Source organism: Neomonachus schauinslandi, chromosome 6 (assembly GCF_002201575.2).
Source record: "Neomonachus schauinslandi chromosome 6, ASM220157v2, whole genome shotgun sequence".
In the NCBI taxonomy this organism is placed as follows: domain Eukaryota; kingdom Metazoa; phylum Chordata; class Mammalia; order Carnivora; family Phocidae; genus Neomonachus; species Neomonachus schauinslandi.
Window position 1 is genome coordinate 43,140,894 of NC_058408.1, and position 26,395 is coordinate 43,167,288.

At 36.9% G+C, this 26,395-nt stretch overlaps 1 protein-coding gene across 2 annotated transcripts in view; it reads left to right on the top strand.

The window, feature by feature from the left end:
• Positions 1–26,395, top strand: part of DHX9 (DExH-box helicase 9) — a 52,072-nt gene that overhangs the window by 18,539 nt on the left and 7,138 nt on the right. Inside the window, exons 4-22 of one of the 2 annotated variants that reach the window (XM_021682770.2) lie at positions 656–770; positions 1,733–1,845; positions 2,440–2,588; positions 4,928–4,974; positions 6,730–6,866; positions 7,192–7,281; positions 7,377–7,538; positions 7,683–7,760; positions 8,491–8,682; positions 13,458–13,599; positions 14,055–14,137; positions 16,687–16,843; positions 18,980–19,080; positions 20,405–20,618; positions 20,803–20,897; positions 21,188–21,261; positions 22,647–22,799; positions 25,154–25,314; positions 26,088–26,199. In XM_021682770.2, coding sequence (XP_021538445.1) covers positions 656–770; positions 1,733–1,845; positions 2,440–2,588; positions 4,928–4,974; positions 6,730–6,866; positions 7,192–7,281; positions 7,377–7,538; positions 7,683–7,760; positions 8,491–8,682; positions 13,458–13,599; positions 14,055–14,137; positions 16,687–16,843; positions 18,980–19,080; positions 20,405–20,618; positions 20,803–20,897; positions 21,188–21,261; positions 22,647–22,799; positions 25,154–25,314; positions 26,088–26,199 — 2,375 coding nt within the window. Of the gene's footprint in view, positions 1–655; positions 771–1,732; positions 1,846–2,439; positions 2,589–4,031; positions 4,110–4,927; positions 4,975–6,729; positions 6,867–7,191; positions 7,282–7,376; positions 7,539–7,682; positions 7,761–8,490; positions 8,683–13,457; positions 13,600–14,054; positions 14,138–16,686; positions 16,844–18,979; positions 19,081–20,404; positions 20,619–20,802; positions 20,898–21,187; positions 21,262–22,646; positions 22,800–25,153; positions 25,315–26,087; positions 26,200–26,395 lie in introns of those variants that run through there. The other variant, XM_021682771.2, reaches the window with a different exon arrangement.

Below are 26,395 nucleotides of genomic sequence, written 5' to 3' on the forward strand. Positions count from 1 at the left end.
ACATCTTGGAATGTGACATTCTCTCTGGAAATCTCTCCTCCCCGTACTCTTCTTTGGTCTCACTTGTTCCATCTCTCTTTACTTATGAGTGTGGCTTCGCCAATTAACTTTATTTAAACAGATATCTCACAGTCCCTATTTCTCTTTTGTGCTTCATTTTTTTCTATAGTATTGTATCATACTTGACATATTATGTATTTATTCATTGTTTAGCTCTGTAAGAATCAGAGTATAGCTATTTGAATAGCTCTAAGTACAGAACATGTGTTTCTTTTGTTCATTTTATCCTCAGTACCCAGAACAGTGTCTACTCTATAGAAGGTTCTTAACAGATACTTCTTGAATGTGGAATGTATTTATAAAGCTACTAAGTGGAAAAAAATTATACACCATAAACCGATCCCACTTTTTGTGGAAAAACTGTATTTGTTTACACATATAAAATCTCCAGGTGGAGAATTACAAGTAATATTTACTACCCTTTTTCTTTTCTGCCTCAAGTAAGGATATAATAGATTCTAGACATTGAAAACAAAGATGTTAATATTATGGGGTTAGGAGGGGGTGACACATGGACCTCCTTTAAGTATAAAAAAATTTACTACTCCCTGTGAGGATGAAATTACTGATCCTGCCCTGACTTTGCCTCTTGCAGGTAGCACCTCCTCCACCCCCAATTACTGATACACCTGACACCACAGCAACTACGGGTGGAGGTTTACCAACAACCATGGGAGGGCCTCTTCCTCCACATTTGGCTCTTAAGGCAGGTAAGGGACTTGAATGTGTATGTATGACACGATAAGATACGCATAATCCTTCTTAGTCTTCATCTCTTTCTCATTTGGATAGAAAGATAACTACGTGAACTCATAATGTCGTGACAACCCAGGGCCTTCATAAATTTACAAATACCACCAGTGATTTCTCTTACAAAGTGTGATATAGCTTAATTCCTTACTTCCATTAGCTTTTACTAATTTTTATTTCTCGATAAATTTTGCACAGGCTAGAACATTTGATTAAAGGGTCTTATTTATTGCCCTTTCTTGTTTCTAACTTAATCCTATCAAATGTATCGTAGACTTATACCTTGTGCATCCAAGGTGTTACTGAATTCTTATGTTATCAAAGCTTTTTATTGGTCTTGCCCCAGTATAGGATAGATTAACTAGGATCTTGGTCAAGTTACTTAAGTCTTAGATCCAGTATTTATGAAATGAGAATAACAGTAGTATTTATTTCATAAGATTGTTGTGAGGAATAAATTTTTTAAAAAGCATGTCATAGACTTAGTGGAGTTAATAATCAGGCAGTATTAGGTATCTTTAGTTAGTCTGCTTTCTTACCAAGGTTTAACACTTTCTTATACCTTTTCAGCTTCTTATCCCCATCACTAGTGCTAACAGGTTTCTCTCAAGGTCATATTTAGCAAAGAAGCAGTTTGAACAAATTTAATCAGTCATCAAGTTTAATCAACTTGAAAATGTATGCTAGATTGTCAGTCACTTATGATCATTGCTAGTAGCTCCCTCCATACATACCAGCCTTGAGGTTATCAATTTAGACCAAATTTCAATCATAAAACAGTTTTCAAGTAAGTCATGAAGATTTGGGGCACATTTCCAAATAATTGAGAAACTTTGCTTTCTAGTTACAGAATGCCAAAATCTAAAAATATTCTTTAAAATATTTAGGATCTTCTTAAATATTTCATTTTCTTTTCTAATAGAAAATAATTCTGGAATTGGGGCCTCTGGCTATGGTCCTCCTGGGCCCACCTGGGATCGAGGAGCCAACTTGAAGGATTATTATTCAAGAAAGGAAGAACAAGAAGTACAAGCGGTAAGGCTATCCTATCACCCTCTGTCACATACCCAGGATTGTCACTTAGTACTTGGTTCACTGCAAGACTTAAGATATTCACAACTTAATGATTTGGTGATTCTTTTAAGTCATTGTTTGAGGCTACTTGTTCACACAAGACAGCATAAACCGAAGCTACCCATTAAATCTGGTCACTAGAATTGCCTATGAAACAAAACTTTTTCTGGTGATAGAATGTATCCTCATCTGTTTTACAGGAAATGTAATTACCTTAGTAAACCTCATTTCATGAGCCCTCAAAAATGTCTTCATAGAAAAGGTTATTTTTCCACTTAATATGTTTAAAGTGTTAAAGCCAACACAAAATTTGTCAAGGTTTCTCAGGAATAATTTAAATACACAATACATTAACTAATAGCTTGTTTATACAGTAGGATCACCAGATGTAGCAAAAACTATTTCTGGTTCACTTTGGTCTAGGAATAGAAGCATTAAAAACAGTTTTTGCATTATAAAGGGTAGTACAAAGAAGATACTGTTATAAATTTCTGTACCTTAGATATGCATAACTAAAATTAATGCAGCCAAATTTAATTGTCATTGATTCAACAGACTTTAGAGTCAGAAGAAGTGGATTTAAATGCTGGGCTTCATGGAAACTGGACATTGGAAAATGCTAAGGCTCGTCTGAACCAGTATTTCCAAAAGGAAAAGATTCAAGGAGAATATAAGTACACCCAAGTGGGTCCTGATCACAACAGGTTTGCTTGTTTCAGTCTTTTTCTTCTATAGTAAGTTAGGGTTGTTTTATATAGTCATTGTTCTATTTTTGTGTGTGTTACCTAATTCAGTTTTTTGATTAGCAATGAATTGTGAAAAGAAGATACTTTGCCTAAGAAAAATTATCATTGATTCGTAATTAGTAGTTTACCATGATTTTTATTTAGGAGGAGGATTTTAGAAGTTCTGCAAAAATCTGCTGTTTGTGTTGCTAGACTTATGAGGTTCTCATTTGTATCTGAGAGGCAAAAATCATGCCACAAGTGGTGGTTTGTCCCTGATTTAAAAAGCAGCCTGAGGTGGTGAGTTTTTTCACTGTGGTATTGTTAAAGGTAGTTGTAAGGATTATTTCTTTAATGGGTCAAGTTAGACACTTAAGTTCCAGAGTCTCAGACTGCATTGCATCTAGATCCAAATTTTCCTTTCGCTTTGAAAGTTGCCAGCTCTTAGAGTCCTGTTGAAGTGTTTAAGGGCTTACTGTAAAGCTGAAGGATAGCTTCAGTCATTGTATGTGAGTTAAAATAGCTTACTTTTATTCTGTTAAATATATAAAACTGAACATAAAGGGAGGTCGTTGTAACAGTTGACAGTATGTTTCTCAGCCTGCTTGCTATTCTTCCTGAGAGCATTCCAGGGTGTAGTAATTATTACTCCCAGGAAGGCTCATATGGATTAGACACTTTCTGGGGGCACTGTATTTTTATTGGAAGAGAAAGAAGGCTATAGTGGAAACCTTCTGGTTGATTTAATTTGCTGTCCTTTATATGAAATAAATTATTCAAAATACATAAAAAGTATTTTCCTTGAAAATCAGAGTGTTCTCCCCTCGATGCATCTAGTAATCCTAAAATAATTATTACTAAAAAAAACTTTGACGCTGTGGTCAAAATGATGTTCAGAGCATGGATCACCCTGCTTCCTGTTTGTTCAATCCTGAATTCTCAATACTTAATTTGACATTAGATTTTTTAAAACCCTCAGAGGTTATAAAGGAAGGATCCATTTGTTGATTTTTCTTTAATATTTTGTCCTTCTGAACTGATTGAGCTTATTAGTAGCCCTTGGTGACTTTAAGAACAAGTAAATGTGTCTGAAGCTTGTTGTAAACATGTTTTGATACCAGTATCTTATCATTGACTCCTGATAGAAAAAGAATTGAAGAATTCAGGATATGACAATGAGGAAGGCAAAGACAATTGGGGGAGCTAGGACAGCATCTCCTTGTATGTCCTTTATTTAAAGGCATAACAGACAGCAACACCAGAGGTCTGTGTTCATACACACATGTGCTGCTGCTTAGGCTGAACTAAGCAATCACATGGAAAACTATTGTAAACTGATTTCTGGTGTCGCTGTTCCCCCTAGGTGGAGGAGAATGAGATTGAGTGCTGACTTTAAGCCTGGCTGAGAAACATACTGGCATCGGTGTCATTAATGAAAGGGTGGATGTTGTTCCCTTGAAAGCCAGTGGCCTTTGACCCCTGAAGCCGCTGTGCCTGAAGGTCAGTTCACAAGAGGTATAGGAAGGAGTCTAACATTTACTTTTTCTTAAGCCTTACCTACCTTTTATTCACAGCACAGTCAAGGCTAGAATGTACCTGAGCAGTGGAAGGATCAGAAAGCATATAGTTTTCAAAGGACAGTTTTTGCTTTATTGAAACTAAATTCATCCCCTAGAATCTGCTAGCGATTTGAGCTCTAATTTCCAAAAATATTTTGTTCCCTGGTTTAAATAAGTGTGGTATAAATAAGCTAAGTTTTTTGTTATCAAGGGCTGCTTCCAACTGCAGGCAGATACCAGACCCCTGCCTCAGGAGCCACAGATACATGCATAGTGTTTGTATGTTCATGTGTATGTGTGCATGCATGCATATATTTAGCTTATCTTAACAGATAAGTCATTAGTGGGTGGCCCATGCAAAGCAATCTTAAAATAATCACAACCATAATTTAAAGAATTTGGGGACTGTGTTATTTCTTGGCCCCAGGCTAAATGGAAAATTCCTTTTCATTGAATGTCTTCTAGCTATCGAAACTGCAACCTTTGGAGTAAGTAAACACAGAATCTAAAACCTTAACATTTTCTTTTCGTGAACAGTTGGCTTGTCAGCTTTGATTATAGTTGTCTTGTACCATGTTGTACATTATTTGAAGTTTACATATACTTGATTCGTTCTAGGATTGAACAGAAATAAGTGTTTACAGTGGTTTTTTGCTGTGCCTTGCCTAAGCAGTTGGAAAGCCTGCCTGATTTGGGAGTCCTGGATTTAGTAATTTCTAACAGTGAAATTCCTAACCTTGTTTGTATATGTTGTTACAGGAGCTTTATTGCAGAAATGACCATTTACATCAAGCAGCTGGGCAGAAGTAAGTGTTACTGCTTCCCTGATAACTCTTGAGTCTTATATAGTGGAGTAATACATTAAAGTCTTCAGCCACATACATAGAATCTTTATTAATTGAAAGAGTATTAATTGAAAGGTAGCATCCTGGGGTATTTTAGAATATTAGTAATTACATGAATTCGAGGGCCCAGTTTCCCAGTTTGCAGGTGAAAAAAAAAAAAAGATCGTGCTAGTATTTATTTCAAAGGGTAAGAGATGGTAGGTAGGCTAATTAGGAATCTGCCAGCCAGACAGCTCTAAAACATTTTTTTTTAATCTCCGTACATAAATTTGTTCAGGTAGTTAGGTAAAATTTAGAAAGTAGAGTAAATGTAGAGTAGATGACAGCATTTGAAGCCCCAAGGTGGATGTGTAGCATTTAAGAGTCTTAGAGTCAAGAAGAGGTGTAAAAGTTACCCTGAGGAAACAGGAATGGATTTGGGGGGTATTCATAAAGGAAGTGAAAAGGTAAAGATATAATCCTGTATTCTCTATTCTTAGTAAGTTTACAACAGGCAGTGTGTTATGCTTGAAAGTAAGGAACTAGTTTACTGGTTTTGTTATTAACATTGCTGGGACCCCGTTAACTTACCTGCAAATTGAGAGAAACGGCCTAAGATTCTTTTCAGCTTGAGAATTCTGCAACTAACACTAAGGATTTAAATTTATAGTGTATGAAAGACTTTCCTCATAAAATCAAACCTTCAAATGAATTATCAAGAGATGGTGTTGAATTTTTTTATCCTAGACTTTAAAAATAAAACTTTGAGTAGATGGGATGTTAAGAGAAGAGGATAAAGGCAGTCCAACTTGTGCCGTTGATCTGACTTTCAGAATTAATTTGACTAAATTGGCTAGTAGGCCTAAAAGTATCTGTGCCCCTTCCTTACCTTATGTCATCTCCTAAAGCTGAATGATACTGGAGGAGAAGACACTTTGTATTAGCATTTTCTTTAAGAATTTGAGTAGTTGCTGGCTTCAGTCTGATGCCAGGATAAGCAAATTATAGGCCTCTGGCCAAATACAGCCCATTACCTGTTCTATAAACAAAATTTTATTAGAACACAGCTATACTTGTTTATTTCAGGGGCTAGCAAACTTTGATAAAAGGCTAGATCGTAAATATTTTAAGCTTTGCAGGTCCCATATATCACCCATTGTTATTTTTGTCTTATTTTTACAACCCTTTAAAAACAAGCCATTTTTAGTTCCTGGGCCCATAGGTTGTAAAACCTTAGTTTATGTGTTGTCTATGGATGCTTTCACGCTAGGCAGAGTTGAGTGGCGGTGATAGACACTATGTGGCCTGCCAAGCCTAAACTATTCATTATCTTACTCTTTATGGAAGATTGCCAACTCCTGGTCTAAGTAACCACTTTGGACCCATTTTCATTTCTTGCCTTGTTTCGCTTTTCAAAAATTAAACTACGTTTTCTTTCTTTGTTTTAACGCTAGATGATATTAATAATGACAACTTGGTTGAAATAGGTTTTCTGCTTTTATAATGATTTGTCTGTGTCTTAGTATCTGCCTGTAATCAAGATGGTTATTTAGTCAGTATGCTGTTAATGGAATTGCTTTTGGTTAGCAGTTAACATGAAAAAGAACTTAGAGTCTGTAACATACTCTGTATTTTAGGGGACTTTTGTACCTAAGCCCCTAGTTGCCTATGATGAGATGTTTCTTTACTAGGATGATTTATCCTTTCATCTTTAGTAATCCTGAACTTAAATTATAGGGATTTTCGCACGTGAACATGGATCAAATAAAAAACTGGCAGCACAGTCCTGTGCCCTGTCACTTGTCAGACAACTCTACCATCTTGGAGTAATTGAAGCTTACTCTGGACTTACAAAGAAGAAAGAAGGAGAGACAGTGAGTCTTTAGACTTAGTAGCCCAGAGGGAATGATTCAATTTAGTTTTTGATTTGGCTAAAGAAGTTTAATTCATAGTTCTTGGAATCTTAACCTTAAGAAATGGAAATGGCCTGACTAATCATCTGTCTGGCATGATACTGTGTTCGAGTGGACAATGAGTAAATAATCATCAGTCAGTTTTACACGATGAGGAACTGACTTATTGGCTTCAGGAATATTGTAGACCTAGTGCTGACTGCATGCTCTTAGCCCTGCTATAGTAGATTTGAGTAGTGTTCATGTGTATGTTAACATAATTTTCATGGCTATCCTTTTTCTGTAGGTGGAGCCTTACAAAGTTAACCTCTCACAAGATTTAGAACATCAGCTGCAAAACATCATTCAGGAGCTAAATCTTGAGATCGTGCCCCCAGTAAGCATACAGTTAACTTAGTACACCTTTGTATTGAAAATTTCTAGTCCGATAAGCGACTGGTATTGTTTTTTGTTTTTCTTATTTTTTAATAGCCTGATGATCCTTTTATGCCTGTCGTACTGAACCTTGGCAAATTGGCTCACTTTGAGCCATCCCAGCGACAAAACCAAATGGGTGTGGTTCCTTGGTCACCTCCACAATCCAATTGGAATCCTTGGACTAGTAGCAACATTGATGAGGGGCCCCTGGCTTATGTGAGTGCAACATTGTTTTTGAGCTCAGACTCTTGTGTTTTATTTTTTAATATATTTCATTAAAAAGCCCAGATTTTTAAAAATGTTTTCAGTTTGAGGCTAAGTTACGTGCTTTTGTTTGACTGTTGCCTTCTCATTTTACAGGCTACTCCAGAACAAATAAGTATGGACCTCAAGAATGAGTTAATGTACCAGCTGGAACAGGATCACGATTTGCCAGCAGTAAGTCAGTGAAGTATTTAGACATATGGTGCCCAGAGCTTTAGAACTTTCTAGGTATGGGCAAAAGAACAGTGAATAATGTATTTTGCTCTTTCTAGGGAGGTGGATCCAAAGGTATTTACCAAACCTCTAATTGTGTAGCTACCTCTGAGGATAATTTTTTTGAGTTAAGGGCCTGGGATTCTTAGTTAATGTAAATGGAGAGATTTGGGGAATAACTTTTTTTTTTGGCATTTTTCACTATTTTTTGAGTAAAACAACATTAAAATGTTGTAAGAAGGGGAATGTATATGGAATGTTCAGGGAGAAAGGAGGAAAACAAGAGGGTAGACAAGGCCACAATATAGATTCTTCAGAAATTCAGGGAAGAGAGGCATTTCTGTTAGAGATATAAATATATGCATTGTTTTATGAAAAAATATATTTTGAGTATGAAGCCAGTGGAAAGGAATGTTTTTATAGAGATGGGAAATTTTTTTTAGGATTAAGAGAGTTGCTTCTAATGTATATGTTGGTAAAACTTTGACTGCCATGGAGCTTTCGTAAAACAGATTTTAGGGGTACCTGGGTGGCTCACCTCGTTCGTCATCCAACTCTTGGTTTCAGTTTGGGTCATGATCTCTCAGGGTCATGAGGTTGAGCCCCGTGTCGGGCTCTGTGTTCAGTGTGGAATCTACTTAAGATTCTCTCCCTCTGCCCCTCCCTTCATCTCTCTCTCTCAAAAAAAAAGATCTTACAGGAGAGAGAGTTGCTGCCTGTGAAGAAATTTGAAAGTGAAATCCTGGAAGCAATTAGTCAAAATTCAGTTGTCATTATCCGAGGCGCTACTGGATGTGGTAAAACCACACAAGTTCCACAGTTTATTCTAGATGACTTCATCCAGAATGATAGAGCAGCAGAGTGTAATATTGTAGTAACTCAGGTAAGTAGTAAGCCAGCTTACAAGGTATGTGTCTGGTGTTGGTAAGAGTTTGAGAGGTGGAAACACCTAGAGGCCAGGCTATTTTTAATTCTTTTATTAACTCCCCTCGGTAGCCACATTAGGCTCTTTAAAATTAAAAAAAGAAGAAGAATTTAAGTCTTGTTCTAATTTTCAGTGATAAGTTGAACTGAACCATGGAAGCGATTCTTTTTGTCTGGGCTAGAGAGGGACTCTTTGGGCCTAGAATCAGACAAGATTAAGGATACTTTATCCCCAAGTTCACATGCAAGTCTTGCTCCTCTCCATCTTACCTTAATATTCAGAGCAAGAGTAGGCAAGCTAACAAAACAGTTAACGGTTGACTAACTGAATGCTTAAAGTATGCCAGGTTCTGTTTTAAACATCTGGTATTTTTTAGGCTCATATAAAGTTTATTATGATTCTAAGATGTACATATTATTTTATTTAGTATTTCTCCTTCGATAAATTAAGGCACAAAGAGTTAAGTAAATTGCCCAAGTTATTAACACAGGACGTAGTGGAACTGGGATTCAAAACCAAACAATTTGCCTTTGGGCTTCTTCCTTTTAACTACTACATTATATTACCTTACCAGCAATAAGTGATGCCTGTGAATTTGTCCCAGAGCTTAGGGAAAAGCTAATTACTCTTCCAAGCCTTCTCAGGTTAAAGCAGTTCCCATCAGCTCTAACCCTGTACTTTTGGCACCTAGAAGGAGACCATTGCATAGAAGCCAGATACCACCTGTCAGGCTGCCTCAGACCTTGACTTAGAATCTGATGCTTAACCTGGGGCACGTAATTGATCCTTGGGGAGGAGTAGTGAACCTCAGAGTAGCCAGAATTGTTTGTGCCTATGCATTTATGTGTATACATACAAATCATATTTTTTAAAATTTCTGAAATTGAAGTAGATCTTATAATCAGTGTCTGTGTTTGATGTGATAGTTGGGTTTTTTGGCCTAAAAAATATTACTGAAGGAATGAATGTTGCATTTAAAATCAGTGCTATCTTAGGCTTAAAAAACATGATAGGTCTATATTTTTCTGGGAAAGGACCCTTAGCTTTCTTCTCAAAATGTTCTTTGATTATCCTTCCCACTCCCAAAACTGGCTCTGAATCCTTTGCCTCATAGTGAAAGTTCCAACCCCAAGTACTATGACCAATAAAATGTCCTTGCTCTTTTTTTTGTTGTTTGTTTTTTTGTTAATATCCTTGCTCTTAATGCTTACCTGTCTTATAGGAGATATATTGTTTAGAAGCGGCGTATGTTGTTTAAAAGAGGAGTCCTTTGGGGTGCCTGGGTGGCTCAGATGGTTAAGCCTCTGCCTTCAGCTCAGGTCATGATCATAGAGTCCTGGGATCGAGCCCCGTGTTGGGCTCCCTGCTCATCGGGGAGTCTGTTTCTCCCTCTCCCTCTGCCTCTCCCCCTGCTGCTTGTGCTCTCTCTCTCAATCAAATGAATAAATAAAAAAAATCTTGGGGGAAAAAAAAAGGAGTCTTGAGCTCTGCTTTGCCCTCCTTCCTTACTACCACTTTCCACTTTTAATCTCAAAAACAGTCATATAGGAAGAGATGCAGAATTCAGCAGATGAGCTGAAAACCTATGTTCTCAGAAGTTGTTCGCATGTCATGAGTAGAACAAAATCACTTCTGCTCAAGTGAGAAGGTGTTTTTTTTTCACTAGCCATCTAATAAATATCAAAGCCAAGTTAATTTAGCCAAAAATGGCTTTTGTGTGTTCTAGACAAAATAGGCTTTTGTTATTATAGTCTTAAACTTAGTATAATTTGCTACTATTTTGTGTCCTTTCCCAGATAATTTGGACATTTCTAGTGGCTTTATCTGTGAAATGTACAGGTTTCGACACATATGCTGTAACAAATGTAAGCAGTGAGCTATAGGGTGAAATGAAATGTTATTTTACTTCTTTGCATTTGAAAACAGCTTTCACTTCTCTATTGGTCCTCTTTTACTTATATTCCTTCATAAAGTGAGAGAATCATGAAGTTGAAAAATACTTCAGAGAATTCCTAGAATGTTCATAATAGGTGGTCACTTAACTTAATAGGTGGTCACTTATGCTTGAAAATTTCCATCCATGTGGGAATGTAGCTTGTGTTCTGATTTTGGACAAATGACTCTGAACTGTCAGTCGTAATGAATCTTTGTCCTAGTGCTTGTCCCAAAATCAGTCTCTGATACATTTTTCCTGTAATGTCTTTAAAAGTTTAAAAAATTCTGTGGGGTCCTAGTATGTTTCCTTTGTCTTACAAACATCTATAGTTCAGCCCGGGAGATAGGCTTTAAGACTCCATTAACCACATTTGAATGCATTGACATCGTACCTGGAATATAAAAGATGGACCTGAGCATACTGATTGGTCATTGTAGAATACAGTTTTTAATAGTCTTAATATTTTTAATAATATAAAGTATTCCAGGGGTACCCAGGCAGCTCAGTTGGTTAAGTGTCTGCCTTCGGCTCAGGTCATGATCCCAGGGTCCTGGGATCCAGCCAGTGCAACAGGCTCCCTGCTCAGTGGGGAGTCTACTTCTCCCTCACCCTCTGCCCTCCTGCCTCCACTTGTGCACGTCCCCCCCGCCCCAAATAAATAATATCTTTAAAAGAAAAAAGTTAAAAATACATAGTATTCTGTTAAGGCAATCTGAGATAGCATTTGTTTCTTTAGCCGTTTGAATGAATAGTCCTCTTGATACTGAATCGTGTGCATAGTCAAGGAAATGTGGCCCATAGTGCTTCTGAAGATTGTTGTTTTAGAACCGCTTATATTAATTGTAACCTCCATTATGGATGGCTTTCTTGAGTCTCTTAGGACAGCTGTATTTGGGGGCCATATAGAGTTAAGAACTACAATAGGTACTGGTTAGGGAATATGCCATCTGCTGTCCATAGTCATTTTAGAAGACTGGAAAATATAAGGATCGTAAACCTGAAAGTAGCCCCAAGGAGATAAAAGCAACCCCCAGGTACCCAATAGCATATGAATATACCTCCGAGGAGTCAAATAACCTCATAGATTTGAAGTTCTCCTAGAAGCCAGCTATTTAGTAGGAGTATTGAAAACTTCAGGAAAGAAAAATAGAGCAAGGAGATGAGTGGTGTCAAGAATTTATGATATTTAGGATGCCTGGGTGGCTCAGTCGGTTGAATGTCTGCCTTCAGCTCGGGTCGTGATCCCAGGGTCCTGGGATTGAGCCCTGCATCGGGCTCCATGCTCAGCAGGGGTTTTCTTCTTCCTCTACCCTTCCCCCCCATTGCTCGTGATCTCTCTTTCTCTCTCTCGAATAAATACTTCTTGAAAGGTCCCAGAAAACACTGTATTTTGTACGTTTAGTGGAGTATCATTTTTACATTTCCTGATGTAAGTATATAGTCGAACTCTTCTTTTGAGGGCAAAATACAGAGCTCAGTTCTTCATGTAACACTTAACAGTTAGTGAGGTGCAGAGTACAGGTCAGTAGTGGTCAGTAAAAGCATAGCTCAGCAAGTTAAGGCGCATAAACCAGAGTATAAGCTCTGGAAAACTCGACACCATGTGTTTCAAGAAGGCATCTTTTAATTCCTTACCTTTGTGGACAAGATAAATATAAACTAGGTGATTGTATGCTTATCTATATTTGTTATTAGCCCCGTGCCCTACAGGACTCTTAAATTAGGGATATAAAAATTAATAAATCATGTTTTGTATTGATTCAAAAAATATTAATAGCTTTAGTGAAGTTACTGAGGTTTTGTTTTGGACTTTTTTTAAGATTGTTATTAGTCTCTGATTTCTAGTCATGTCATACCTGGGATAACATCATATCGGTATTTAAATATGAAACTCAGAAAAAGTTTTCTCAAGCAAGGAACTAAAGTACAACCTGTCATCAAGAACTTTTTGACAAAATCAAATTCAAGGCAACTTAGAAGCATTCAGTCTTTATAAATCTGCATGTACCTCCATATCTATACCTTCAGGACATCGTAATAGCCATAGTATCCACCAAGTAAATACTGTTTTGTGTACTTACAAGAATATGGAATACTTCAGAAAGTTTTATTTTCAGAAAAATTAAGGTCCAACACTTAAAACATTAACAGCATTCCCCTTGGGTTTGCCATATTTATTGCTGGAAGCAGTAATACACACTCTTTTCCTCGCTATATAAGCTCGTCAAGAACAAGAATGATTTCATTTAGTTTTCTGTCTCTAGCACTGTCTGTAGCACCTAATGCAAATATGCAATGAATAGTTACTTTATGAGTTAATAAAATGATTGAATGAAAGGTGGCCATAGTAAATATGGCAAAGAAGGAGCTTATTTACCTTCCTAATACTTACACAGCTCAGTTAAATAATTTTTTACATGTGCCTTCACTTTGGTGTAGGCAGTTATAAGAACTCCCGATGTGCTGTCCCCTCCCCTACTGGAAAATTACTCTGAATATTAAGAGTTTGGGCCAATGGTGAAAACATTTTATTTTCTGTAAAAACCTGAGAATTATTTTATATACGAAATGAAAAACAGCATTTTAAGAGTCTGCCATAGAATTAAGTGGTAATTTTTTGTTCTGATTTATTCTAATTAACTTTGGAGCTTTCTAAGAAAGATCATTACTATTATTTGTGTTGATTGCTGAGCTGGCAGTGGGACAGATATACTTCAGTAATTTAATAACCCTGATGAACAAGTGTAAGTAATTTGGTAGCTTTGAGTCACTTTTTTTTTTTTTTTCCTTGTCTCAGCCCAGGAGAATAAGTGCAGTTTCTGTGGCTGAGCGAGTTGCCTATGAGAGAGGAGAAGAGCCTGGAAAAAGCTGTGGCTACAGTGTTCGATTTGAGTCTGTCCTTCCTCGCCCTCATGCCAGTATAATGTTTTGTACTGTTGGTCAGTAATTTGTTTTATTTTGGTCTTTGACTTGGAGTTTATATTGTGTTATTTATGAAGAAACTTGGTAACGGTGCAGAGTGGCTAAAAATAAGTCAAGGAGCCAGTCTCAGAATTCTCGTTTCAGTAGAACTTGTGGCACTTTTTCTCTAAATGGAGAGTGTTATGTTACCGCTGGTTATTGTAGCTTAGAGAAGATAAAATCTGCTTAGTTTACTAGAGTTACGTCTTTTAATACTCTTTTCATTAAACAGATGTGTTTCAGAACACACTGTTACCTTTTTAACAGTTTAAGTATACAGATTACTGTTTCTTCCCTAAAATGATGCTGGGGTTCTATTAACTGAAGCACAGTTGATTGTCTAGAAGTTTGTTTCTTTACACATTTTTATACCTCCCTACTTTAATCAACATAGAAACTCATCTCCAGTTGTTCTGCTCATTTCCTTTTCCAGGTGTGCTCCTAAGAAAATTAGAAGCAGGCATTCGAGGAATCAGTCATGTAATTGTAGATGAAATACATGAGAGAGACATAAATGTAAGTAACTTGAGAGTTAACAGTAATGTACTAATACTAATATTCTGAATTAAAAAATCAAAGTAGAATGTCTTCCTTTTTCCCACTTTTTACATCTTCTATCAAAATCAGGAGCTTCAGTCACTAAGATACTGGACACCTGTTTTTAACAAGGCAAATAAACCTTTTTTGTTGTTAACTGCATAGAATACTGAAAGTCCTCTTGTTAAGTATCATTGCAGTGATCAGTAAGAGCATAATTCAACAGCTGAACTGTTTATGACTGAATCATTGATAGAATTTTAATTAGTTTTTCTTTGAACTGGAGATTTATCTGGGATAAATTTTGTAAGTTTTAAATTCAGTGTAATTAGGAATGTCTTTTTGGATGTTTGTAGCTCTCATCTTTTCAGGTATTAATGATAATCATGCCAAATTAGGAAGAAACTAAAATTTATTTCATAACCCTTCCCTTTTTTGGTATTTGGCAAAATTTGTATACAATTACTATATAATTGTGTAATTTGAAGGTTGATAGCATAAAGCAATGATTTGTTTTTATGCCACTATTTTACATATCCAAACAAAGGTGTCAGTGAATAGGCAATACGTCATTCAAACTGTTACCGAGCTGCTATTGTTCAAAACATTTATTGGAGCACCTTCTCTTTAGAAAATACTTGTATAGCTGTTGTTGCTAATCATCTTTACTTTGGCAAAACTTTGACCTTTATGGTTGAGCTAAAACGAGTAAGAAAGTTTGGTTTATTAGATAGCTTCTAAAATCGGAAATTTAACTTTTCAGTGGGATAAAATTTTTGCTGTTTTTGTCATTCAGAATCTCTTGAAAACTAGTTCTTTTCCTGATTAACTTAATCAAAATGAAATGTTTCAATATTATCTTCACTAGCATGGTAACATACCAGTGTTTTTAGAGTTTATCCCAAATCTTACTGGATGCATCATGGATCATCACTATTTTCCTAAAAAAAAAAAAATAATAAGTGTTTTGGTCAGCTTTCCTTCAAAGACTGTCAGGTCTATACAAATGTACCGTTCACAGGGAACAATGAAAAAATGCCTTTGTAGAAACTTTTAATATTCTCTTTCAGATGAACCTTATCCCAAATTATTCAACCTAGAGACCAATTATTATAAATAATAGGGAATAGGAAAATTTAACAATGCGGCTGGATGAAAGGGTTAATTACAAAAGTCAGTTGTGTTTTATGTATTATAAACAAACAGCTAGAAAACAACTCAAAAGATAACCACTGGAATAGTCAGAATGTCAAGTACTTCAGAATAAATCAACCCTATAGATATCACTCCTCCCCAAGTTGATCCAGTTTGAATGCAGGCCTCATCAAATTCCCATCAAGGTTTTTCATAGAATTTAATAGGCTGATTATGAATACTTACAGGGAAGATTTATGGCCAAAAATTTACGCTCTTCTGGAGAAGAGCAGAATGGCTTGTCTTGGCTTTACAGATCTCAGGATGTAATTCAAAGCTATAATAATTGAGATAGTACATGGATTGACAGTTTGAGCACTGAATTATTCAGAATGTGGAAACAGATGGTGCGTTGAATGCAGTGGTGGTATAAGAGTGATGGCATGTTGGTCTTCGGGAAAGGGGAGTGGGTTCGTCATTAAATTGAGCTGGAAACAAATGGTCATCATAAGGAAATAGTTGCAGTTGGATCATTGCCTCCTATCCAAATACAAGAATCAATTCCAGATAGATTAAGGACTTAAATGCCAAAGCAATTTTAAAAATCATAAGTAAAAAATAGAAGTAAACATTAGACAGCACTGTCCAGTAGAAATATATATATATTTCCATATATACTTTCCCTCTATATATTGTATAGGTACTTGTACATGAGAGAGGAAAGGAAGAAAAAATAAAAGTAAACCTCTAGACAGCACTGTCCAAAAGAGATATATATATATATATATATATATATATACATATATATAGTATAGGTACCTGCATAGATGAGAGAGGAAAGGTATATGAAAAGGATTAATAAGATTCAGGATGGTTTTCTCTAGGTGAGGGAGGCAGTGATGGGTAAGAGGGCCACACACCCAGAGAAAAGTTTTTTGTCAGAGCTGTAGCTTTCATGTTGTTTGGTAGGTAGATGGATACTTTACCTTATTAAGTTATAAACTGTTTTGGCCATTATTTTGTTTGAACCAAATAAGACCTTTTCAACATTTTTAAGATTAGCTTTGCAGGTGGTTGGATAACTGAGTTTTGGTTCATCATGGCTTTCCCTCTTCCCTAGTTAAAGTTTGTATGCCTACGAATATAAATTTCACTGGAAATTTTCAGATGAATTCTTTGCTCTCATTAATTTTTTTTCTCTTCCCTTCTCCTATTAGGCTACAACTATTCTTAAAAATACTACTGAATCCCACATTAACCCTTTATCTTTCACTTCTGCAAGCCACCAAAGAAACTGAATTTCAGTGATTTCTGCATAACACAAGAAATCTCTTGGGTGTCTCTTAATTAGCATGAACTTCTTCAGCAGTTTTTTTTCATTTGTGTTTTAATAGACCGACTTCCTTTTGGTAGTGTTGCGTGATGTGGTTCAGGCTTACCCTGAAGTTCGCATTGTTCTCATGTCTGCTACTATCGACACCAGTATGTTCTGTGAATATTTCTTCAATTGTCCCATCATTGAAGTTTACGGGAGGACTTATCCAGTTCAAGGTAAATAGTTTGGAGGTGGGGTGGGAGGGTGAACATCTTTTATGCGTTGGTGTTTGGATTTTCTTAATCTTGGAGATTGGAGTAATAGTTCAAAAGACATTTAAAATACAGGCCAAAGTAGAATATCAAATGCATCATAACATTCTTGGGCTTTTACTCAAGCAGTAGTGAGTACAATCTGGGGAGCAAGAACAAGTTTCATTCATTACTTGAGGACATGGCATATCCAGTAAATTTCCTGCCTTTTCCTTATAGCCAAAGATAACTTTCAGAATTATATACTGTCCAGTGTAAATCAATATGGCCTATAGATGTTTATGGGAAATACTATTAAAAAGTTTAAGCAGCGAGAGTCAAATTACAAGAGAATCTGAGAGCCAAAGCAGGCATGTGTTAAAATGATACTAAGGTGAGTGTGTCAAGATCAACTATTTCTGATAGGTAAAAGAGTATTTCTGATAGGTAAGAGCTCCTTCACTTTCTTTTCTTTTTCTTTTTAGATTTATTAATTAGAGAGAGAGCACGTAGGCCAACTAGAGCAAGGGGAGGGGCAGAGGGGGAGGCAGACTCTCCGCTGAGTGCAGAGCCTGAGAAGCCTGAGGACAAGGGGCTTGATCTCCCCAGAGATCATGACTTGAACTGAAACCACAAGTATGATGTTTAACTGACTGAGCCACTCAGGTGCCCCACTCCTTTACTTTCTTCAGAGTATTTTATCACCATTTTTTAGGATAATTATCTAATAGCTTGGTTAAAAAAGTGAATTCTAGCACAAATTGAGGGCATGAAAATAAGCTAAAAAGTTGCTGTGTGTATGAGATGATAAATGGTTATGTCAGGGTACTATTTTTTAAAATTCAGAAGTAAGGGTAGCTCTACAATAAAAGGCAGTGCAGTTGTATCTTGTGAGGGGACAGGTTGACAGTCGTAAAACTGTTTACGTGTATACTGTGATTGAAAAAATAAGTGGATGGCAGATGGGGGAGCCACGTTTACTGTGGGAGTGAGAGGCTATAGGTAAGTAGGAGGGAAGGCTTGAATGAACCATGTGGTGTATGATTACATGTGGAAACATCAGTAAGAAGTCATGTTCAGATACAAGTGAATAGATAAAGAAATAATTAAAATATGTATGGATACATGGGTGAGTGTGCTTGCATACATTTCCTAGCTCTGTCTGCTGACCACAGTGATGGAGACAGAGGGACACAGGAGCCAACCTGAAAGAGCTGGAGTAATTTGAACAAAAATAAAGTAATACAATACTGGATTATAACCCTAAGGATAAAATAAATACCCATGAGTCCATATGGTGGTTGAATAAATAAATGGGTAATAAAGACACATCTCTCATATGGAATAATTCTAAAAAAATTATAGATACCTCCCTCTTACCTCAAAAAAGTGAGGCTTACCTCCCTGTCCCTTGAGTGTCTTGTGTTTAATGACCTGCTTCCACAGAGTAGAGTATGGAAAGGGAGAAACAACAGTAACTTCATAGTAACTTGGATTAACTTGACAAACACTACCTCAGGTGAACAAGTTTAACATCATCAGTGATGAGTCATATCAGTTGTATGTATCCTTTATGTAATGTGAAGAGTAGCACTTTGAGGCTCTTAGCATATAGAGGGGAATTGTTTATAGATTATGAGACATTTTTGGGCCCAGCAGAGTATAATTGATCAGCAGATATCCCAGCTTTGCTGATGTCCTTCTTTAGAGTGGTAACTAAAGGGAACCCATTTTATGTGTACATCCTGATAGAGGAAGGATGGACTACAGTATATTACTGTATTCACATTCTTTCCTTATCTAAATGCCATACCATGGGAGGGTACAGCATAGTGCGTGTACCCTGTACCCATTCCACAAATGTTTGAGTATTGTAGATAGAGGGTACCCTGTCTGGCTTAGTGGGAACATGTAGGGGAGATACTTCACCCTCCTTCAGGGACCAAGAGATTGGAACACTGAGTTTGGAAAAAGCTTATTTATTAGCACTGGAATTTCTTGCTAATTATGAAGAATCAGGGGGTATTAAGGTCATTTTGAGTTATGAATTAGAAAATGAGTTTTGAAGACTGCTGCATTCTGAAAGTTGACGGTACTCACCTGACTGGATTGTCTTGGCAGAATATTTTTTGGAAGACTGTATTCAGATGACCCACTTTATTCCTCCACCAAAGGACAAGAAGAAGAAGGATAAGGAAGATGATGGTGGTGAGGATGATGATGTAAGTGAATCTTCATGGAAAATTTTTCATTAGGGACAGATTTTGTTACTGTAGTGAACAGATGATTTTAGTAAAAACATGTAATGAATTAACATTATAGAAAACTTCTTAAAAAGGTGACTATAAAGTCTGTTTTTAAATTAATTGATGTATTTTACTCCAAAGGATTCCATGTTCAGTGACAAGCTCTTTTCTTACTACAGGTTAAGTCATTTCTGGATAAAAGTCAAAAGAAAAAGGAAGAAAGAGTTAAGATGTTTAAAGGTCCACCTGTGGTTAGAAATAACTCCTGTTTTCCATGGGTCACAGTACCTGGCAGGCTGATAGAAAAGCAAGTCTTGTGCCCCATCCCAGATCTAGTAAATCAGAATGTGCATTTTAACAAAATCTCCATGTGATCCATATATACAATAAAGTTTTCAAAGCAGCAGCTACCCTCCTAGATTAGAGAGCCTATGTGGTGATGACATTATCAGATCGGTAATAAACCAGGGAGTTAGTTATGAGGGATTTCCTAAGAAGAAAGAGGAAAGGAAAATGACACTTACTTTGAGATTTGGACCAATGATAATACAAAAATACATCTTATATCTGGAATTTTGAACAGAATAAATATTGTAAGACAGCAATGCAGAATTTGATAGGAAATAAGCTGGAATATTTTTAATTGGAAGATATGAGGATATAAATGAATAGCAAATTAGAAAGTTTATCAGGCAGAAAAAAGACCAATTGTAACAACTTTCTCACTACTAAAGGCTTGGTTTAGCACTGATTCTAAGGCAGACTTTTTAGAAAATACCACATTATTTTGGAAATAGATGATCAAATGAGCTGCCAGCAGGATACTCATTTAAGAATTTAAGGACTTCATATTTGGTAGGAGATGAGCCTGGGAATTACACAGGGAGGTGTTGTGTATAGGTAAAGTAATCATATGGTAATTGATGCACAGACAGGATCATAGTAGCAGTTCGTTTATCAGTAAGGAGAATATTTTTGAGAGACCAATGGAGTAAAGTCTTAATAAAGAAATACATTGGTAGAAGGAGCCATTAGAAGTTTCAGAGTCAAATTTAAGAGTTTGTGCTTGAATTATAGACATTGCCTATGGGAAATCTTGGTCATGAGAAAAATACAGTATCTCAATATGTAGTAGGTTCTACATTTTTGGAAATTAAATTTCTTCTGTATGCCAGATAAGACTAATAAGCTAGAATTAATAAGGACAGGTGTCATTTGAATGTTAAGAACAAATCTAAGAGACATCTCGTGAGCTGTAGTAATTAAGACAGTTCAAAATATGTCTCCCTGTGTTTTGCAGGCAAATTGCAACCTGATCTGTGGTGATGAATATGGTCCAGAAACAAAGATGAGCATGGCTCAGTTGAATGAAAAGGAAACCCCTTTTGAACTCATAGAAGCTCTACTCAAGTACATTGAGACCCTTAATGTTCCTGGGGCTGTGTTGGTTTTTCTGCCTGGCTGGAATTTGATTTATACTATGCAGAAGCATTTGGAGATGAATCCACATTTTGGTATGAGTCTTTGAATTCTCACATATTTGACAGTGAAAAATGAATATTTTTGCTTGTGCCCTAGCCAGCATGTGAAAACAAAATGTAATGTTGTGTCAATATTTGGATAAAAATATACGTAATGTAGAGCAGTTTTAAAATGGACTATTATTTTTAAACCTTAACCTTTCCTTAATTGTTATAGGAAGCCATAGGTATCAGATTTTACCTCTGCATTCTCAGATTCCTCGAGAGGAACAGCGCAAAGTATTTGATCCAGTACCAGCTGGAGTAACCAAGGTAAATAATAAACATTTACACTTATGGGGTTGGAGGTTACATAGATATTAAACAAATATTACAGGCCTTCATAGAGCTACCACAAAAAAATTGTATAAATTGAGGAGGGAAAGAAGGGGTCTTCTCTTCCTGAGCTTAGTTAAGTTTTTCATTAGTCGGGCAGTGGGTGAATGATTTTTTTAAGGCTCCTGGAATTCTCTTGCCACTTGTTACATAAGCAAGTCCTTCTTTTAAGTGCATAATAGGAAAATATTTTCTGAAGTATAATTTTTCTTAATATTTCTTCACAGGTTATTTTGTCCACAAATATTGCTGAGACTAGCATTACCATAAATGATGTTGTTTATGTCATTGACTCCTGCAAGTAAGTTTCCAAGGAACCTGTTTGCCTAGAATAAATCTTAAGAATGTTCCATGTAGTAGTTAGTATCAGTTAACAGAATCAGAATCACCCTTTTTTTTTTTTTTTTTTGAAGTCCTGTGTTCTTGTACTATCTTAATTATTGTGTACTGTATATTGGGTTACAGGCTAATTAATAATTCTTGGTGTTGATTTATCACAAATCATTTATCATGGTAGAAGGTGACAAAGCTTGACACTCTAACTCCTGAGCTTCCCACTGCTCGTCTGCTGATATTTGCTCATTTCTCATTGGTGGGTGTTTGCATTGATCACAGCCATACAGTAGCATACTGCTTAGTGTATAAAGATGACCAATATTTATCTTATGACAAATATCCTACCTGTGCGACATTCACTTAAGAATTAAAAAATTTGGGGCGCCTGGGTGGCTCAGATGGTTGAGCGTCTGCCTTCGGCTCAGGTCATGATCTCAGGGTCCTGGGATCGAGTCCCGCATCGGGTTCCCTGCTCAGTGCAGAGCCTGCTTCTCCCTCTCCCTCTGCCGCTCCCTCTGCTTGTGCTCTTCTGTCTATCTCTCTGTCAAATAAATAAATAAAATCTTAAAAAAAAAGAATTAAAAAATTTAATTTGGTATGCGATGAGCCTGGGAAATACACAGGGAGGCATTATGTACAGATAAAGTACACAATTATATGGTAACTGATACACAGGACAAAAAAGTCAAAACTTTGTTATATCTGGCTAGATTGTGCCCCGTGTCTTCTCTACATAGTCCCTCAGCCTCCCCGCCAATTGAGAAAGATCTGCCAGTGCCCACTGTAGGGAATGGTGACTAGCACGCAGCTCCCCTGAGCCAGCTCCAGTCAGTTAGTGCCAGCTGCCTGTGTGGAGCGTTGAAGGGTTCTGAGGTTGCTTTGGGGTTCAGCAGGACTGCGCGGGCACTGCTTGGTGAGGTCATCAACTTTTAGATCATAGATAGCCTGGAAGTTACACTAAACTTTGGGACAGACTTGGCTTGAATAATTACTGTTTATTCTCATGTATGTGCCAAATCCCGTTTGAATGCTTTCCATTCATTAATTCACTTAATGTTTATAAATAAAAATTCTGTGAGTTCGGTAAGAGTATTATAGCCATTTTCAGATGAGGAAAATGGGACATAGAAGGATTAGTAACTTGGCCAAGACCATCTAGCTGGTAAGTGGCACGGACGTGTTGTTAGAAGGTTGACGACTCAGAAGGTGCAGTCAAATTCTTCCTCGTGCTGCACACAGGCTTCATGTCAGCATAGCTACCAGGAAAGCATCCATCCCTTAGTGGAAATATGATAGTTAAGTACTGGTGGTACATGTGAGTCTAAGAATTAGCCACTGTTTCCTATTTAGGCAGAAAGTGAAGCTGTTCACTGCTCACAACAACATGACCAACTACGCTACAGTTTGGGCATCTAAAACAAACCTTGAGCAGCGGAAAGGACGAGCTGGCCGTGTGCGGCCTGGATTCTGCTTTCACCTGTGTAGCCGAGCTCGTTTTGAGAGGTAAGACCAATTCTTAAATAAAGACTATAGATTTGTTTTTTTATCCCTTCATACAATACATCACCTCCCGTCCCCTGCTGTGAACTTACTGAACTCAGAGTACATAAATGCCTCCAGTTACCTATATTGGAGGATAGATACTTGGCTTAAATAACAAGATTGTGGCAAGAATGAAATTGTCAGTGATGGCATGTTTGCTGATTTTCTGCTTACTACTAATCTTTTAAACGGAGGCTATATGGACATTATTTTAGTTCCACATAGGTCACTTTAGGGATTACTGGTATTTATGGAATGGTTAACTTCTTGAAAAATACATTTAAAAAATACTTCCATATTTCCAGATTTTTTTCCTCCTAATGTTAGCAAATCACTGTATCTAATAGGATCCTCCTCATATGCCTGAGAAATAGAGGGCATTATTTGGATAAGGAAACTAAAGCTTAAGGCTCTTAGCTGACTTCTCCAGGACTGAAACCCAAGTCTGTTAATACCTTGTCCAGTTCCATTTATACTATAAGCCTGTTGGGGAATGTTTGTGGTTGGGACTTGTTTAAAAAAAATCCTTATCTCTCTGAATTATAGATTTCAGATGCATAGTTATATGTTTCTGGATATCCATGTGTGTGCATTAGCTTGAACCAGTTGACCATAAGATAGAGTTAGGGGTTTTGTACACGTGTGTATTTATCACAATAAAGTATTGTGGGACATACTTAATTTAGGTGACCAGATGTATATAATGCCCTGAAGAAAAACCAAGGAAACTTTGATTTGCTTTTGTGCTGGTAACTACGGCTCCCTGGTAATTGTAAATGTGGATTTATTTGAGCATCAGAAGTTAGCTCAGGATACTGGCTGCAACATTTGGAAGGTACCTACTTTTTAAAGGTTAGATTGTCCCTTGAAGAAACAAGTACTGTACTTAGACATCTTAGAGTGAAAACCACCTACTAATTAGTAATGGCATGAATAGACCTATAATAAAGGATTTTTGTTCTTTTCTTTATAGGGTGAGAAACAGATAATGCTATCTGCATTTATGTAAACCTTATTTAAGCTGACCAGTCTTGCCAGCAGTGTTGGCATCATCAGTAAATGATTCCCATGAATCTTCATCATGAATAGTGTATAGCCAATAAGTCTGACTTAAACATTTAGAGACCTGGGGGTGCCTGGGTAGCTCAGTCGGATAAGCATCTGACTCGATCTCAGCTCAGGTCTTGATCTCGAGGGTTGTGATTTCGAGCCCTACATTGGGCTCCATGCTGGGCATAGAGCCTACTAAAAAAAAAAAAAAAATGTAGATTTTAATACCATTTGTACCTATTCTATGACATAACCTAAATATTTACACTCTCTAGGCCTCTGTTTCCCCATTTTGTAAAATGAGATTGTTACTTAACTGTCTGTGCTCCTTCAGTTGAAAATGGAAGATACTATAATACCTAACCCACAGAATTTGAGAACTAAATGAGTTAATAATGTTAAATACTGAGAACAATGCTTGGCATATGGTAAGCTCTCAGTAAATGTTAGCTATTATCATTGTTAATATTAATTTGTAATAGTAACTTTTATTAAAATTTTTAAGGGTTACATGATCTGTAAAATCCTTGCTGGTAGCACTAAATTTTATGAACCAGGAAGGGAAGGTGATTATGGGGATATGTTAGTATTAGCCCACATCTCCACAGAAAGTCTTACTACCATTGGGAGGTGGGGGGGGGCAGATGGGGGGAGGTGTTTGTTTTTGAGTATAGTTGACAATCGATGTTATATTAGTTTCAGGTGTTCAGAATAGTGATTTAACAACTCTATACATTATGCTATGCTCCCCACCAGTGTAGCTACCATCTGCCACCATAGAGCACTTTTACAGTATTATTGACTATATTCTCTGTGCTGTACCTTTCACCCTTGTGACTTATTCATTCCATAACTGGAAACCTGTATCTCCCCCTCCCCTTCACCCATTTTTGCCTGTCCCCTCCCCCCGTCCCCTCCGCTCTGTCTAGCCACCGCTTTTAACCCATGTTTGTCACCCGGTGAGACCTGAAGAAGTCATAGGTATGGGTAGTAACATTAAGGATTTGGGATAATTTTTCATCCTCCTTCACTCCTCAGATGAAAATACCATCAAGCTATCATTGTAAAGTCGTAAACCACTGCTCAAGCAGTTAGGAGGGTCTTGTCCAGAGAGTCTTTGTTGTAAATACAAAACATTGTTTGATAATTGTAAAAGGATGAGGGAGGGACAGCTCTATAAACCTGATCATCTCTCTGCAAAGATTTTATTAAACAGACGTGTATATATTAGAGTGGATGGTTATTTTATGCTTTTCTTCCCTTAGACTAGAAACCCACATGACACCTGAGATGTTCCGAACACCATTACATGAAATTGCTTTGAGCATAAAACTTCTGCGTCTGGGAGGAATTGGACAATTCCTGGCCAAGGCAATTGAACCTCCACCTTTGGATGCTGTGATCGAAGCAGAGCACACTCTTAGAGGTACCTACAAATACAGACCTACCTAACAACATGTTAATTATTGTCTTGTCCTGGCAGCTAGCATGTAACAGATGAATCGAGGTACACTCAGCAGGCTGGTGAGTGGTAAGACTTCCAGTGTTGCCTTACATATTTAGTGTGGTCAGTTTCATAAAATGAGGTAAGAAAAGGGTAACCCGAGTCTTCTTTTGGTAAAAAATGTCATTTCTTAACCAATATTTAATAATCAGAACATGCATTACTCACGATATTCTTTTATGTTTATCTGTTAAAACATATCTATTTGTGTTTTCTAATCATGTCATAGAAGTGGTGTAGTATTGTGGGAAAAACTAAAGGTGTTCGCCATGGGAATCTGATTTTGAATTTTGAATCTAGTACTCATCTGCTATATGAACTTTAGACTTTGACTCTCCAGATTTCATTCCTCTCTAAAAATTATCAGTAAATGGTATTAGACTTGTTAGGGCATGTGTACTTAGGCTGTTACTTTAGTTTTTGTACGTATAGAGTTTGCATGGACTATATTCAGTTTACAATCTACAGGGCCTAATTCTAGTACCACCTTCTTATCGGTGCTCCAGAATTTGGTTTTGTTGTGTTTTTGAGTGAGGAGAATTGTTGGCTATGGGCATGGTGCTGGTAGTTGGTTTGACAAATAATGAAAACTCAACCTGTAAAGAAATGTTTCATCTTTGCCTCAGTTAAAGGGGTTTTCGTTACTATTTCCGCTGTTTTACTATTTCTGCTCACAAAGAACTATCTCCCCACAGAACTTGATGCATTAGATGCTAATGATGAGTTGACTCCTCTGGGACGAATCCTGGCTAAACTCCCCATTGAGCCTCGTTTTGGCAAAATGATGATAATGGGATGTATTTTCTAGTAAGTGCTTTGTATTATTGCTGATACTTAAATGGTAGAACAATTTCAGAATCTTATTCCCCTCCCCATAAAAACAGGATAGGCTCAGAAGAAAAAATTAAATTCTTAGGTATAGAAGTGGCATACTTCAGATACTAAGAAAAGAATGAAATGAGAAGAATACCTGGGCCCAGCTTGTTGGGGGAAAGAGCACAAG